Here is a 17,241-nt window from a genome sequence, read left to right as displayed (position 1 = left end):
CTGGTTATTAGTATACGTACACAACAGAAATTTCATGATTTTTAAACGTCGTTTTTGCTGAAATAAAAGTGTAACGACCGCTAAATAAAAACAATTCGCAAATAGAATATCTTATATGCATCGTTTAGTACTTTTTTTCGAATGAATATCATTAAAAATGGAATATACATACAGATAAAAATAGCCACATTTATAGCGATCAGCTGATGATTGTGAATACAGCTTGGTAAGATCAATACTGAATCGCGAATGATTTTGGGAGTGCGATATAATTTTTCCCTTGAGTTTAAGGGAAAAGTTACCACGATGTTAATAAAGGTGAGTATTTTTAAATTATTGTTGAGTAAATGGGTTTTAAAGATTTTTCCATATTTTTATAAAGTCACAATGACAACTCGAAATCTAGCTAATCGATATTTTAGTATTATAAAGCCGTAATTTTTAATTATCGGATGCCGCCATTATCATATAAAACCGACAACTTGTTATTGTACTTCCGGCATTATAGAAAAATCAACCCTATTTTTTTTAATTACGTTTTAAACATACACCATAACCTCTAATTCGTAATAACATTAAGAGAAATTTGTACACTTGTTTTTTCTTCTTTTTCGTGATGAAGACGAGATTTATGTTAAAAATCCCTAAAAAACTTTATTGTATTATCACTATCCTAAGTCAATTACATTCATCCATGCAAATTATTAGGTATGTCTATTATTATCACAAGGATTTTCTTGAGATAACATCTGCGAGAATTTATTTCACGGTAGATACTCATAGTTTTGTGACGGTCTAATATCAATATTCCTCTTTGAGCTAATGGCTATATAATGTGATTAATTTGAAAATAATACTGTTGAAAAATTTTCGAATCGTTTTTATTGCAAAAAGTAGAAAGCAGTTTGTTTTTGCTCCTATTACATCTTCATCCGTGATCTTATCATAATTGTCTCATCTCAAATTAAAAAAAGATTATTTGTACACTCAAACTAAAGATTTCACTCTCTAATAAGAAAGTGAACATAAGACAAGTCAAGGTTATTTTACACGATTATCTTGATTTGTCGCGGTCGTCGCAATACCAACAATATTTCCAAGAAGGCAATAATTTTTGATAGATATGACGAAAAGATACAAAACCTCAATCAGTATTTCATTATTTTCAGTTTAATTTCAGGAGAATATAGGTCAAGAAATAAGTAGAGGTGCGGTTTGATTTTTTACGACTTGAAGACGAATACGATACAAAGAAAAAAAATTTTCAAACCATATTTATATAAAATTTATATGGATATGTTTGATTCCATTTGTTAGTATACGCTAAAATCTGTGTAAACAGGTTTTAAGATTAATTTTTTGTTGGGTTGTGTAACTCGTTTTTCTCTTTAGCCTTAAGAACTTTGACAGAATGTTTTTCGAGAATAATTTAGGAGAGGTTAGGGTTGTTCCAAATAGAATGTTTTAGATAAAAGTATTTTAAGTTAAATAAAAGATGAGACAGACTTCATAGTCTAATTATTTCCACGAAACGATTCACAATACATTTATACATATAGATTATTCAATTATTAAAACAGCTTCCTGTATATCGATGTTAAAGGTTGAAATAAAAATTAATAAAGTGTACCGTTGAACATCGAAAAGAAAGTTTTGAAAATTGAAACAGCCAATCGAACTTTAATATTATATTAGAATGTAAGTCTACATGTTTGAGAAAGTTGATAATATTGGAATTAGCGGAAAGAAAGCATTTGTGGTACATTTAACTTTTTCAAATAATTATATGAGTTATAAAACTAATTGAATCGTTGAAAACTCTGTTTAGTTTCGAGCAGGAGCATAGTAACCGTAAAATTACCAAAGGATTTTTAGTTACTAAAGATGAAGAGTGACTTTAATTAATTATTTTATCATTTCAAACATATTCGATATCCTTATAAAAAGCTAATAACAATATTTCTATCTGTATAGATATTATTGAGCTAAAACCTAGAAGCATATTACCACTTTTACAACTTTATCTTTTTCAGTTTAGATCTACGTAAATAAATGTATCACTGAAATAACATAAGTGACGTCTTCGGTGTCGATCTGACCAGTATTTTCTTCCATTATTTTCAACACAGATTTTATCGATTTTTATTTTATTATAAGTACCATTATACAAATGTTTTGAAGTTCCCCCTGCAGCTCTCTGTTTTTATGGCATAATAAAGAAAATCAATAAAATGGATAAAGAAAAATTGAAATTTTTGGAAGTATTTAAAATTGTAGGTAAATAAATAAGTAGCCATGAACTCTTTGAAACTCTCGAAACCTGATATGGTTACAATTTATATTTATAAAACATTCTATTATTTCCACAGACTCTTAAAGATTTTTTTCACTAATTTGAAACTTAAAGGAATTTAAAGCAATTTATAGGAGATGGAATCATGCTTTTTTTTATTTTTCACCTCGTAATCAATTACCAATCCACTATTTTTTCTGTTAATTTCACGTCTAACCAAAATTATTAAATTTTCTTTTAGACGGTATTAATATTTTATTTTAATATACGCTGAACTTTTTGGATACCTGCAAACAAATATTATCCACGACATAAATACATACTTTCCTTCAATTATACCCGATGATTTGTACAGAATTTTCCCCACTCGGGAAAATGCTGCAAAATATAATGATCAATCCTTATAGTAGAGGTGATTGTGTATAGAAATATAATATTTTACCAGCCGGCTGTTTTCTTCATTCACTCAGGTGCTCTCTAATAGTCAATGTCATTAACAACATATGCTTTAAATAATAACATTTGAGCGACCTACATCATAAAATAAGATTAAAGTTGATCTATAAGAAAGGAAGACGAATCTTGTAAGTACCTCATCAATTTAATTTGTATTTAAATTAGTCTTTCGCACTTACATGCTTACATAATAATAATATGTGAAACGAATCACTGATAGAACGATCATATTTGGAAAAAATGTTCGTTTTTCATTATATTTTAGTTATATTCAATTTATTTTTTCTAGGTAAATAATACTTAGGTAGGCGATTTTTAGTCGTTTCTAATATCATTCGATAATATTATTTGATATTGAGTTTTTATTAACCCGTTGTAATTTTTATACATGAAGAATATTGCAGATGACTTGTCTCTAAACTAAACTGCCACATATTCTCAATAGTGAACAATTTAAAAACTACAATCTCAACTACATAAATGAAATCAGTGAAAAAATAACGTGGGGATATTGATATTATTTACTAAATTAAAAATGATAATTTATAAGTATAATAACGCTAACTAAAACTATCTTTAAATAGCATGGGAACAATATTTTTATTTCAAATTTCCATTAATGAAACTTTCATCTATTCTACAGTTATCCTCGACATATATTTTTTCCCATTTTGGTGTTAATTAAAAATATATCGGGTAGGTACTATTTTTATTGTTCGTATTTTTAAATATTAAAATGGATTTAATTTTGCGACAACTAACATTAATCTAGTATCGATAACAAAAAATGATACATTTGAAACCTGTGTTTGGATTATGAAAAAATTAATTTTTTATTTGACGGTTGAAATTGTAAGACACGATCCAAATGATCTTGACCTCAAATCTGACATAAACAATCGAGGTGCGTCCGAAAAAATCTTCATTTGTACTTATAATTGTATAGCTAAGAAAGTGTAATTTTATGAGATAATCTAAATAATATGAGTCATTTGATTACAATAAAATGATTACAATTAACAATTACTGAATATACAAATCTGCGCTTCATTGTTAATTCTTTGACGCAATTATTGAGATTAATGAGAGTATCGAAGATGATATTCAATAGCAAACTCAATTTTATTCATTACTTTCTTCTGTTTATCTCGCAACTCCTATAGATTTTAATGATTATCTCAAAAGGCATTGTGAAATATCATATCTGACACAATAAAAAGTATTGTATAAATAGAATTATTATACATATTAACTGGTACAATGCATAATACATAATTGAGTAATTAACAGATACATATTATATACTATTATTTTCAATACAATGGTTTTTTAATAACGATTTTACACAATATTGATTTAGAATTTATCGTCTCTCGATGAAGCCATCCTAGGGGCAGTTTGTTTATGTTGCCCCGCACACATGACATTATTCGAACATAGGCGTAACATGCGAAATGTAAAATATAATAAAAAAATCAAAAATTTTTCTTTTAGAACAGAAACCAGAGAATTTAGAAAACTTACGCTGGATTTTAGTCTTCGAACAGATTTTTGGAATCCCTTAATCTTTTTTCTTTGAAGAACCACTGTATTTTTCAGAACCCTCATATTTTTTTAGCCTGCTTCGGTGTATCGAAATCAGAACTGCTGAGATTTCCAGCAAATTTTCTTTTCCTGAATTGAAGAAACACTTGATTAATAACTATCCATATCTACCTTCAAAAATTTTGTTAATTACCTTTTTATAGAAGTTTTCTATTTTTTTGAAACCTTAACATCAGTGACTATGAGAACATTCTTCTTGTTGGTTACAAGAATTATTCTCAGTTTCAAAAGCAAAAGTTTCAGATGAGTGCAATGATATAATTCCTGAAAATTTGGATGAAGGGGCTCTGTGTAAACTACAAAATACGCAATATGAATTAACAACATTTTTCAAACAGACAATAAATACTTTTCAAATGTAGAATCAAAACACTGCCAAGAAGTACCCGGTTTAATATCCAAACTTAACATAACTTTTTTCCTTACTGGAAGATACCTCATAATCTGAACTGCTATCTGATTGAAAGTATGGTAAAGGTTTTACATTCTTTTTCAAAAAAATCTTCTCAGGATTTCCTTTCATTTGCTTCCCTTTGCTTTGAAATGAGAGCAACAAATATAAGCTTCTTTGGGTAAATCTTTTTCCTGCATTTCAATACAGCTAGCCACTTTTATCTTTGCTCTACATTCGTACGAAATCTACAATTTTATATTGTAAGAAGTTAATCGATTTATTAACAAATAAGGTTGAGTTACGCCACTGATACTCACCTATGGAATGAAAGGTTAGGTTTTAAATAATCCACTTTTTTACAAACATAACACGATTTACCCATTGTCTTAGCACTAATATGTCACTTAAATAGTAATTAAACACTCAAAAATATTTTCCTTCAACACACTTATTCAAAATGCTTTCTCAATATTTAGTAAACAAAGGGAGCCATTTTACCGCAAACGAATACAGATGTTGCCAAGCTTATATTTTTTTTTAAACTTTTTGAGCAAAATTATTTTCTCGGTCATGAAAACATTTTTGTTGAAATCAATTGTGGAAAATATTTCCCAATAACCAAATTTAGTGAGGACTAGAGACAGATTCTTATTGATTTTCAATAAAATTAAGATGTATAAATAATTATTTGTGAAACGTACAATGCATTCAGATAATAAATATTAACTGTGAAATTTGACAATACTGAGGTCAACTGTAAGTTGGCTTCAATCATATTCAAACATGCTAGGTCTATTCTTTTTATTTATTCGTCCAAGCATGGGGCTACAGTAAATAAAATTGTCGGGCAAATAAAGTCAATAAAAGTTGGACTAACGTAAACTAGGATAAAGATAGGAATAATTGCAGTATGATTTGTTATATTCACATATTATTAAATGCGGTAACAGTACATATTAAACACCCTTAATCAATTCCTTTGTGAATCATAGCGTGAACGATAAAAAAACCTAAATCAATAGCAGTAGGTGCTTATTTCATTTCCACATTAAATCGTAATCGGTTATAAATTAGGATTTTTTTCCAAATTGGTTTATACACGAACATTCCCAATAATTATCATACAAGTGTCGTTAACTCAAATTCCTGATTAGGATTGAAGATCGACTATAATAAAATTAGCAAACAAAATCCGTTAAAACTTGTATTTAGCGTGTTATTTGCCGCGGAAAAAAATCTTCTCACACACACATTCATCGGTCATATCTATTCATTCATTACTTAACCGATAACTTGTACTGAATATATATTTACCAATTGTGGTGCTATATTGAAATATAATCACCTACTTTAATTGTATCACGCAGTGCCGTACGACTTATTTTAAATATATAAAAAACATAAAAGTTGAATGAATGAAATTTGACTATCAACTGTTAAAAAAATATTAATATAGTATTTAGTATATTTTTTAAAAACATTCTCAAGTAAATCTTTTGATTAGGATTCACAATCGATTTCTTTTTGTGAATAACCTCTTGCGTTATTTTTTAAAGCATTTATGCTCCTTTCCTAATTTATTAATTAATATAAGAAGCTTAATGAACTTGTAATAAGTTGGAAATATGTATTTAAATGTGACTAAAAAGGTTGACAAATAATCGTTCGACGGTTATGTAAACCGTCAAATCAGATACGCTATTTGAAATAAAAAGCATGCAATGGTTCTAAAACTTTATAATAGCCACTTAATTCTAAAAATGTAACGTTAAACCTTTGGTAATTATGATCTGTAACAGTAAGAGATATAATATATCTACCTATCTTATCCTTGATCTACTAAAAGAAGTTCGAATCGATTGTGTAGAAGATTGTTGAAAAAAAATTTACGTTAAAACTAGACAAGATTCTTCAACATAAACAATTTATGGTGTTATTTTCTTATTTGGATATTAATTCAGTCCACCCATCTTCAACTTTTTGATTCTGTTATCCTTGATTCGGTAATAATTCATAACCAAGAATAAAATAATTTCATTGAAACAGACGTTGAAAACAATTTTAAGTAAGTGAAAGTCATTCTAATATTGCATGGAAGGGCTACTGTATAAATATTTGTGATTTAAAACAATATAAGAATTAAAACTAATATTGAACAGAATCATTTGATAAAAACGGGCTTAAATAAACAACCTTTTTCAGGTAAACACTATCCTAATCTATTATACCGAAAGAGTCTAGATATTTACTATATTTCTATACCAGAAAATTGAAATATTTTTTACCTAATACTTCGAGATTTGTTTATATTTTCTATACCATGCCAATAAACACTTGTCCCCCCCTTTCTTGATTTGCGCGCAGTTATTATTCATGAAATTTAACACGAAATAAATATAAAAAACGTGTTAAATACAAAATAAATTAATGGAATTTTCACGTGAAATTGTTTTTAAGTTTGTAATGTTGTGTTATTACCAAATTTTACTAATACATATTACAAAACTGATTATTAGTTTTGTTGAATATATGAATAAAGAATTTTATGAAATTAATTACAGAATTGCCATGTTGGAAGACGTAAATAAAAATACTGCTAGAAACATCACCAATGGCATTCTACTACAAGTTTGTGATTTGCAAAAAGTGGAAAAAAGTGAAAAATCTAAAGAAAAGGCTATCGCCAAGGCATCTAAAAAGATGACAGATGAAAGTAAGTATTCAGAACAATCATGAACTCAGAACTGCAAATTTTTGAGGATTTATCTTAACGCCTCTATTGATATTAAAAAATAAATGTACTACTTAATTTAATATAATCGCAAATTATTCAATATTACAATAGTATAATAATGTAATTTTCAGTGGCAAAAAAATTGATCACATTATTTTTATCTAATCAGTAATATTTGATAATTTATCGAGTGAACTTTAATTTAAGATGATACGTATATCTTTCTCAAGTTTTTATTTTTCATTATACTAAAGGGACAAACATATATTTTTATATCCATAGTTTCATAGAAATCGAATTTTCTTTTAGTAACTTGTTTAAATAATTATTAATAAATATTTATTTATTTATTTGATGGTAAGAACTAAAAGTATTTGCGCTATCTTCGAAACAGAAAATGATTCAGAAAGTAATTTTTTTTATTTATATGGTCAAAATTCAAAATTGCAGAATTAATAAACAAACAATTGAGCAAGATTTTAACAAAACACATCTCTGAATTACGAACGATCAAATTTAATTATGTTTGTTCAAAATTAAATTAAAAGCAAATTAATTATCTTAGGCCAGGTATACAAAAACCCTATTTTACAAAAGGACAAGTTATTTTCATTCAAAAAAAATTATTATAGATAGAATATAGATAGAAAATTTCGACAAACATCAACATATTGATGAAGTAATTGAACACGTATAATTAAAGTTCGATTTTTCACGTTCATTATTACCATTTAATTTTTTAAAACCCTTACGAAATAATGCATCGAATTCATCGACCTTGTCGTCTTGAAATGATTCTTGTGCAATGGTATAAGATTAAAAGTCGATAGATACTTTTCATTATCTCGTTAAAACCAAATGAGAAAGTTTTAAATATTAAATCATGCCGCCGTAGGTCAATAATCCATTTCTGACACAAATACTCGCCCGAAATAAGAAAGAACATCATTTACTTTTTCAATAAATGATTTTCAAAAGTAGCGTAATTTTTAAATAGAAATATTTTAAAAACCTGACGTAATTTTACTTTCCATCTAAATCTATTCAGTTTAGAGAAGACTTTTCGTATCAATATTTTTCTACATTTTCTTTCAGTAAGTAGATTTTTAAAAGACTGTCATAGTCGATCTTTGTTCATCGGAATATCATAATATAAATGACGATTTATCATCCAACTTTCCTCTGGTTAAAAATAAAAATGATATCCATTTTTACTAAGCTGTAGATCAACTACTGGACTAAAAACAAAACGAAAAAATTTGTTTCGTTCATTTTCCAAATCGTCATATTCGCAAAATTGACGCCATTTGCGATAAAAAGACACCTAATCTATCGAGTGGTCTCAATTAAACAATATTAAATTTGTGATAATATTCATGTATAAATAAACATATGAAAGATTATTATTTCTACATTATAACACAAGAGAACGATTGCTTTTGGAGCGGTTGTAGATTTCAAAAATAATTTGTTTGGTGATTTTATAAATATAAAGTGTAACGTCTTTTCTTCGACGATGGCAGAAAAAGGTTTGATACATTTTTTCATTTCAATAGCCATAGAAATAATTTAGCTACTTAGAAATAATTACGTTTTTTCTTATTTTTAACATAAAATAATAAAAAAAAACTAATAACATTCTTACAAAAAATAGAACAGCGAACTAATATATCGGAATTTTCGATAGGTATACTTTTATAATCCAATTAAAATTTTAATGGAATTCTACTGGAAATTATAGTTAGTTAAAATTTGGAAGATTTGAGATAATTTGATAAAAAGTTGTATAGAAATAATTAAAAATCAAAAAGAGCAAGTGCCATCAATCGAATAGATAATTCTGTTTTATCTTGCAAAAATGCCAGTAATCTAATAAAGGTCAAATCATATTGAATGTCTGTTCATATAAATAGCACATTTGATTTATACAAGAAAATAATTAAACCTTTTATTTCATTTTTATACAATTTTTTTATAATTATTAACTAGATTTTCGATAAATTGTAAGGAAATCTTTGCTAACTTGGTATCGAAAGTAAAATAAAATACCAAAGTTCACCGCTTCATATAGTATTTTATATTCTATATTCTAAATCTGAAATGGAAAATATTCTATGCGAATTATATGAATATTCAAAACTACAGCAAACAATCTTCATTTCTTGATAAACTTTATTGAAAACACTTTTACCTGTGTTTTACTTTACCAAGGATACGGCGCATTTTTACAAAGAACATTTCTTTAATGTCATTTATTATATATAACTCGGATTAGTTACTAGAGAAATATTTATATTCAAAAGAATGGTTGCCATTCCTAGAAATTATCTTAATAATATTGAATGACGGTTACCGAACACCTTATAGGAGGGTTTTGGGAATTTTTTCTAATTATGATCATTTTGCGCGGATGAAAATATACAGACAACAAAAATTATCGCATCACTGGTATTTTAGGATATTTTAATACTTAATTTTAGTTTTTTTGGGACAATCTGTATATGTATCAACTTAATAGATATTTCTGGACTTCTTATCATAGGCAAAAAAATATCACAATTTCTTACAAATTTTTTTGGAAGCAAAAATGCTCGAGTAAATCATTTCTGTCTTGGAAAATGCATTGAAATCCAGAACATTTAACTCAACGTTTAACAAGATATGTGACGAATGAAGGAGCCGCTAGAATTATAGCCGCAGTCAAAGATACGTCGCCGAGATAATTGGAGTTCAACAAAGCACCATATCCAGAATTGTTATTCGCTACCAAGAAACAGGACAGCTAACCAGAAGATCCGGACGAGGTCGCGGAAGGGTAAATTCGGTAGTAGATGATCGTTATTTGAGGTTAACAGCGATAAGAATTAGGCATTAGGCATCGAAGGCTGCAAACAGATCTGTTGGTTGCTCGTAATGTCCGAATAAGCCTACAAACAGTTCGAAATAGGCTGAAAGAAGCAGATATAACGAGCCAGAGTGCCAGCTAAAGGTACCAGAGAACATCGAGTAGCAATATTGGAATTTTATTCGAGAACACGCAAATTGGAATATTCAAGATTGGTCCAATATTTTATTCACGGATGAATCAAGATTTTGTCTGTATTCATCAGATAGGCGTGTACCAATTCATAGGCGACATGGTGATCAAGCTAATTTTTGTCAAAGTGAAAGCTTTGGTGGTGGCTCTATCATGGTTTGGGGAGGAATCTCTTTCGAGGGTCGCACGGAGTTAGTACCAGTGAATGATGGAAGACTAAATGCTGACATTGGCTTGCACGTAGCCGCTAGAATTATAGCCGCAGTCAAAGATACGTCGCCGAGATAATTGGAGTTCAACAAAGCACCATATCCAGAATTGTTATTCGCTACCAAGAAACAGGACAGCTAACCAGAAGATCCGGACGAGGTCGCGGAAGGGTAAATTCGGTAGTAGATGATCGTTATTTGAGGTTAACAGCGTTAAGAATTAGGCATTAGGCATCGAAGGCTGCAAACAGATCTGTTGGTTGCTCGTAATGTCCGAATAAGCCTACAAACAGTTCGAAATAGGCTGAAAGAAGCAGATATAACGAGCCAGAGTGCCAGCTAAAGGTACCAGAGAACATCGAGTAGCAATATTGGAATTTTATTCGAGAACACGCAAATTGGAATATTCAAGATTGGTCCAATATTTTATTCACGGATGAATCAAGATTTTGTCTGTATTCATCAGATAGGCGTGTACCAATTCATAGGCGACATGGTGATCAAGCTAATTTTTGTCAAAGTGAAAGCTTTGGTGGTGGCTCTATCATGGTTTGGGGAGGAATCTCTTTCGAGGGTCGCACGGAGTTAGTACCAGTGAATGATGGAAGACTAAATGCTGACATTGGCTTGCACGTAGCCCGGACCTTAACCCAATAGAGCATGTCAGGGACCATCTAGGATGGCAAATTCAGCAACATCCGGCATCAATAAGAACACTAGGTGATCTTCAAAATGTTCTTTTTAATTTCTGGGAAAACATGCCGCAAGGATACGTCCAGAATCTGTTTAGAAGCTTTCCAAGACGAATGAAAGCTGTAATTAGAGCGAGGGGCGGCAACATACTCTATTAGAAATTCATTGGCTGGTTTTAGTTTAAGCACCGTTCATTTTTTTGTATAAATGTTTTGTACAATTTTTTTGATATTTTCTATGTTTTGGTAAATCAAACTTTTTGTCCTCTGTAGATTAAACTGATATAAAATAAATGTTGCAAAAGGCGTACCTATTGGCGTTTTAATTCGTAATAATAATAAAATTCGAAAAAGAGGCAACACATTTAAAATATTTAGAAAATAATGAGTGATGCGTTAATTATTGTGGGGTGTATATTGGAATTGTATCAAAATAACATTTATTGATATATTTTTATACGTTCATCCACTTAAATCCTAATTTGAATAGCTCAAACTTGAGTCTCAATATTAAAAACAACTCCTAAAATACCTAACTTTTTATAAGGTTAATATAAAACAGTTTGAATATTCTTAAGATTTGCAAGTTTTCTAAACTCAATGGTAAAAATAAATCGTTTCCAGGATTTTGTTTTACAACTTTTACATTATAATTATTTAGAATGATGTTAGATTAAGGATACGTAATCACTGAATATAGAACAGAAAAAAATTAAATACGAATCATTAAAAAAAAAAAGAAATTATTAGTGGAAAACAGCAATTTTTTGTTAATTGTATAGAGAAAACGATTTCCATTACATAAGAAAAAACATTTTGACAAATAAACGAGAACCGGTGAAGCGTGTCTATCAATTTTATAAATAAAAATTTTAACGTCATTAACGCCAATATCTATAAGAATTACGTAAATTCCGCTACTGCGTCTTCCACAAATTATTAGTTATCCATTTAATTAGCTTTAACGATATTTAAAGTTTGAGACTTCGAAATAATTATTGGAAAGAACACACACTACTAAGGGATTTCTTATCTCCACTTATTAATTATTCATTTATTAATTTTTTTAAGTATGAATGCCTTACAGTTTTTTGTAAGCATTTTCTAGTAGATATTTTATTTGATCAACGAAAAGGAATATGGTAAATTTGGTTGTGCGAATGTTTTATAACGTAAAACCTCGTCTTGAAAGAATATAATAATATTACACACTATACATATAATCGACATTGCAAACGTTTATTTCGAATATGATATCAAGGATGCTTTTGTACGAGACTAAAATAATAATTTACTAATGATATTTCTGTCTGCCTTATAACCTTAAATTTCGCGAACAATGAAGATTCTACAGATAACATTAAAAAAGTTAATAAATAAATGAATCACGTATTAAATTTGAATGCGTCGGAAGTAAATTAAGGAAATAATTTGTATAATATGAGATATTAAAACGAACAATTAAATTTTTGACATAACAAGGTAGAATATATTCAAACAATGAAACGTGATTTGGTCGATTCATTTCTAATGAAAATTTAATTGAATATTTTTCTGAGAGTATTTGAACCGTTATTTTTCTACAGGTACAAATATTATCAAGGAGATTTGATATAATTATCATATTTTTACTGATGCATTATTTTTTTTTTAGGAAAAAAATATGCAACTCCAAAAGCATTAACTTTATTCGCATCGGAATTCTTAGGAACTGGTCTTATGATGTTTATGGGCTGTATGGGTTGTATAACAGAAGTAGATAATCCCCCAGCAGTTCATCATTTCGCATCTCTTTCATTCGGATTGATGATACTATTAATTATTCAGGTAATAATAATTATTATTATTTTGAAGTTTTCTTTTCTATTTTTTTATTGAAATTGTAGGCATTTGGTCACATATCTGGAGCCCATCTAAATCCCGGCGTTACATTTGCTGCAGTCGTGATGAAATTACTGTCTCCGACGATGGCAGGAATATACGTAATGGCACAGTTTTCAGGAGCCATTTTAGGCTTTGGACTGTTGAAAGTAAGTTTTTTTCTCAAACGCACATCTGAAGAATTAATCATATAATACTCATGTGTTAATTATCGTAGGTATTAATGCCTTCTGATTATTATAAAGATGGTTTCTGTATGACTCTCCCACATACCTTGTTAACACCGATGCAAGCTCTTGCAATTGAAACTATAATAACTGCAACGTTAATAATAGTCGTATGTGCGGTTTGGGATAAAAGAAACGAAGATAAATCGGATTCTGTACCATTGAGGTTTGCCTTTGTAATTGCTGGGATTTCCATGGTTGCGGTAATTACCTTGTTTACATTATTACGATTATAGTTCTTTTGGAAAGTACTATCTTTTATAAATTAATATTAATTTTTTATATTTTACATTATATATCTATTAATTTATAATTTTAGGGTCCACTTACTGGTGCCAGTATGAACACAGCTAGAAGTTTGGCTCCTGCATTATTATTAGGAAACTTCAAACATATATGGGTAAGTTTTAGTCTCTCAATACTCAATTTCTTTTCACTATTTATTCCAATTTAATACAATACATACACATAGTATATAGTAACATCAATTTATTTTATTTTTTTATATAAATTACGTAAAGAAAAGAACATTCAATAACATTTTTATTAAATAAACAACTTTGAATACGAATCGGGTCGGTAAATAATGTATAATCAATCATTGATTCATTGATGTGGGTACTTTTGAATGGGTTGACGGACAACCTAATAGTTTTCTTTACATCTAGATATTACGAAAGATTTTAATGAATCTTAATATTAGCGCCTTTCTATGGACTAACTTGTTTATTTTCACACATAATTAGTTATCGTCGATAAATAACTATAATTTTTACATTTTGTTGAAAAATTTTTCTTTCTTAACATTGTTTTCTTTTTTTCAGGTGTATTGGATTGGACCCAATATCGGCGCAATTTTAGGTGTTGGAATATATAAATTCTTATTCAGTATACCTGAAGATAGAAATGAAAACAATGAGGAACTCAGTTTAAAAGACAACAAACTAGAAAAAGTCTAATATATTGAATATTTATGATAATACATTCCAAGTATCTGAGAAATAATTTTAAATAGGTTTTAAAATGTTCAAAACTAATAACCAAGCTTCTAAATTCGCAATAATTCTCAAGATTTTCCACAAATCTCAAAAACATATTTCCTTTTTGGCTAAAAATGTTTTATGCTTGTGATATAATTTTAAGAGCTTTTAGAATTCCAGTTAACGTGATATGAATGGATAAAATTAAATGTCTTTGTAGTAAAAAAAATAAGCAACGATATATTGTACTAAAATATGAGAAATATTGAATATAAATGATGTAACAACTAACAACAGAATGTCATATTGACATTTACTATTTATTATTTTAATTTGCTATAGCAGGCAGCTGTATAATAAATTTTGTATGTCTGTTCTATCATTGAAATAACTAAGAAATATATTTATATATACATATATTTTTATTGAAAAATAATTTTTTCAAACCTCTCGTAATTAATCCCTCTAAGATAATTCACATATTTTTGATATTCTAATGTATATATTTATTATTTGTATATTTAGTGTATTCATGAAATTATTTGTAAATAAACTATTCATTTCTAAATATTTGTATTTTTGAATCAAACTTCACCAAAAAAGCATTTTTGAAATATGCATTATTATTTTACAAAGTACTCGTAAATAAAGTTTTTCATCGTAATCTATCAAGCCAAGAGACGAGATTGAAGGATTTATATTCTGTCCTATTAATTTAATAAGTTTAATATCTAGTAAATTATTTCAAGAGATGCCTAACAACTAGATAAAAAGTTAATGCCATCTATATTCATACATTTTAAGACCTCAATCCTGTTGAAAATCCCTTGTAAAAATTTTTGAAGAAATCTAGAAATTTCATCGGCTCTACTGTAAAAAGCTACCGGCAGATGGAAGCATGATCGACAAAAAAGAGATCAAGAGATGAAACATTATATTAAACATTTTCCGTTATCTTTTTTCACGCCGATGCTAATCTTATCTATTATGCAATAGGCTTGTTTCCACTAATAATAAATCGGATGGCTTTAAGTTTCTAATGATTAACCATGATAATTAGTAAATAAAAAAACAACTTCTCTTCAAAAATAATAAAAGATTAATAATATTTTTGGAAAATAAAATCGACAAAATGAGGTATTTAAATCACTTGACATTTAACACAAATCAGAAAAGCTTGACGTCACACCTCGCGAAACGCTATGTTGTAGCTGTCATTTTCATATATATTGTCCAGGTTATTTCGAGTTTTCAGCAATTATTGTTAAATTAATAAAGTTCGTTTTAAGTTTAATCTTGAGAGACAGGTATAATTTGCCATGGAATCAGGATTTAACAAAGCAAACTGCAGTAATTTGCCATTTTTTGCAGTGAACACTTACTTTTGTTCATCGAAAGTCCGCAGTGTTTAAACTTATACGTAAGTATTATGTAAAGAAGAAACAAAGTCTTATTTAATTAGCAGTTACCAGTCAGAGAGTCGCATTTACCCACTGTGGAATGAAAATACTTGATTGATTTTGAGGGTAGCGAATACAAAGTTTCAATAACTTTCAATAACTTAATTAAGTCATAACATTTTATATGTGATGTGTGGTATATTATGATAGATTTTGCAAATTTTATTCCTTTTACTATACATTTATAAATAGATACATCAAGTTTTGTTCTTACTTACATCAAAATGATCTTCACGCATTTCTTTATTGTTTGGAACGTGTATGAATAATTTGTATGGCGATTTTATCGTTGTACTTTCACATTAGGGCATGGGGGGTATGTCATAAACAAACACAGCTGTTTCGCGAGGTGTGACGTCATTCAAGACATGGCCATGACAGTCTTGGCCCTTTTCGCGGTCAATTTCAAGTTCATTTCTAAAAACTCGAAATAGTAACGTAAAAAACCTATTTTTCTTAAAATAATATCTATATTTTTGGGATGAAATAGATGCTAAGCTATAGTTTTAAACTAATTTCCAAATTATGTCAATTAGCCTATTGTGGATTATTGAAGAAGTGAAACAAATTTTATGTTATATATTTATAAAAGTTTTTAATACTTATTGGCATTTCGTTTTCAAAACTTTTGTATAAAGACATTTGAGTTTCATTCTCAATTTTGAAATTAGCATAAAAGTTTAATATGTATATGTTTTTAGCGAATAATTATGTTGGTGGGTCTAGATTTGAGAGACAGCAACTTCCTTGCTGACAAGGTATTTCTTAATTAAGAATCATTGAGCTTTTTTTGAATTGTGTTCGAATATTTTTTTGCAACGATATTATTCAAACCTTTATATTCCAATGGACTCGTTTACTATTATTATTGAACTTATTTAATTTGATTTGAACACGTTGTTTTTCTCAGGCCAATTACAATTGTTTCATCAATAACCTACTTTACAAAATCCAATCAAATTTGCTTGCCATTAAGATAGACAGATTTTTTACTCTTCATAGAATTGTATATAAAGCAATTCTCGATAAATTGTTTTTTCCCTACATGAAAATTGCTTCTTCTTGTTGTTGGTTGTTTGCTTTTTACTCGATTTCTAGTCTTGTTATTTTTACATATGTTTCAAACTATATCCAAACTCATATTTTTCTTTATGACCTTTGTGTAATTATTTCAATATTACATAGTTTATCAAGCTCAATACAGAGTGTTTGTCTTTTTTTTCACCCTTTTCTCTGTGAATTGTTTCAGCCGTGTTTTAAAATATCTCGAACT

At 28.5% G+C, this 17,241-nt stretch overlaps 1 protein-coding gene across 3 annotated transcripts; it reads left to right on the top strand.

Annotated features, from left to right (window-relative positions):
- Positions 1-196: 196 nt before the first annotated feature.
- Positions 197-15,076, top strand: LOC130891664 (aquaporin AQPAn.G-like). Of its 3 annotated transcripts, none has more exons than XM_057796531.1 (7): positions 197-318; positions 7,310-7,461; positions 13,075-13,247; positions 13,307-13,450; positions 13,519-13,731; positions 13,848-13,928; positions 14,353-15,076. In XM_057796531.1, exons 2-7 carry the CDS (start codon positions 7,317-7,319, stop codon positions 14,485-14,487), a joined length of 891 nt encoding a protein of 296 aa, XP_057652514.1. In that variant the 5' UTR covers positions 197-318; positions 7,310-7,316; the 3' UTR covers positions 14,488-15,076. The 3 variants fall into 3 exon arrangements, with proteins under 3 accessions (XP_057652514.1, XP_057652515.1, XP_057652516.1); XM_057796532.1 differs by lacking the exon at positions 197-318 and adding an exon at positions 2,708-2,877; XM_057796533.1 differs by lacking the exons at positions 197-318; positions 7,310-7,461 and adding an exon at positions 8,830-9,011.
- The last annotated feature ends 2,165 nt before the right edge of the window (positions 15,077-17,241 follow it).

This window comes from Diorhabda carinulata, chromosome 3, assembly GCF_026250575.1.
Source record: "Diorhabda carinulata isolate Delta chromosome 3, icDioCari1.1, whole genome shotgun sequence".
NCBI classification, from domain to species: domain Eukaryota; kingdom Metazoa; phylum Arthropoda; class Insecta; order Coleoptera; family Chrysomelidae; genus Diorhabda; species Diorhabda carinulata.
The sequence above is the reverse complement of the archived record's forward strand: the minus strand, read 5'-3'. Positions and strand labels throughout refer to the sequence as shown.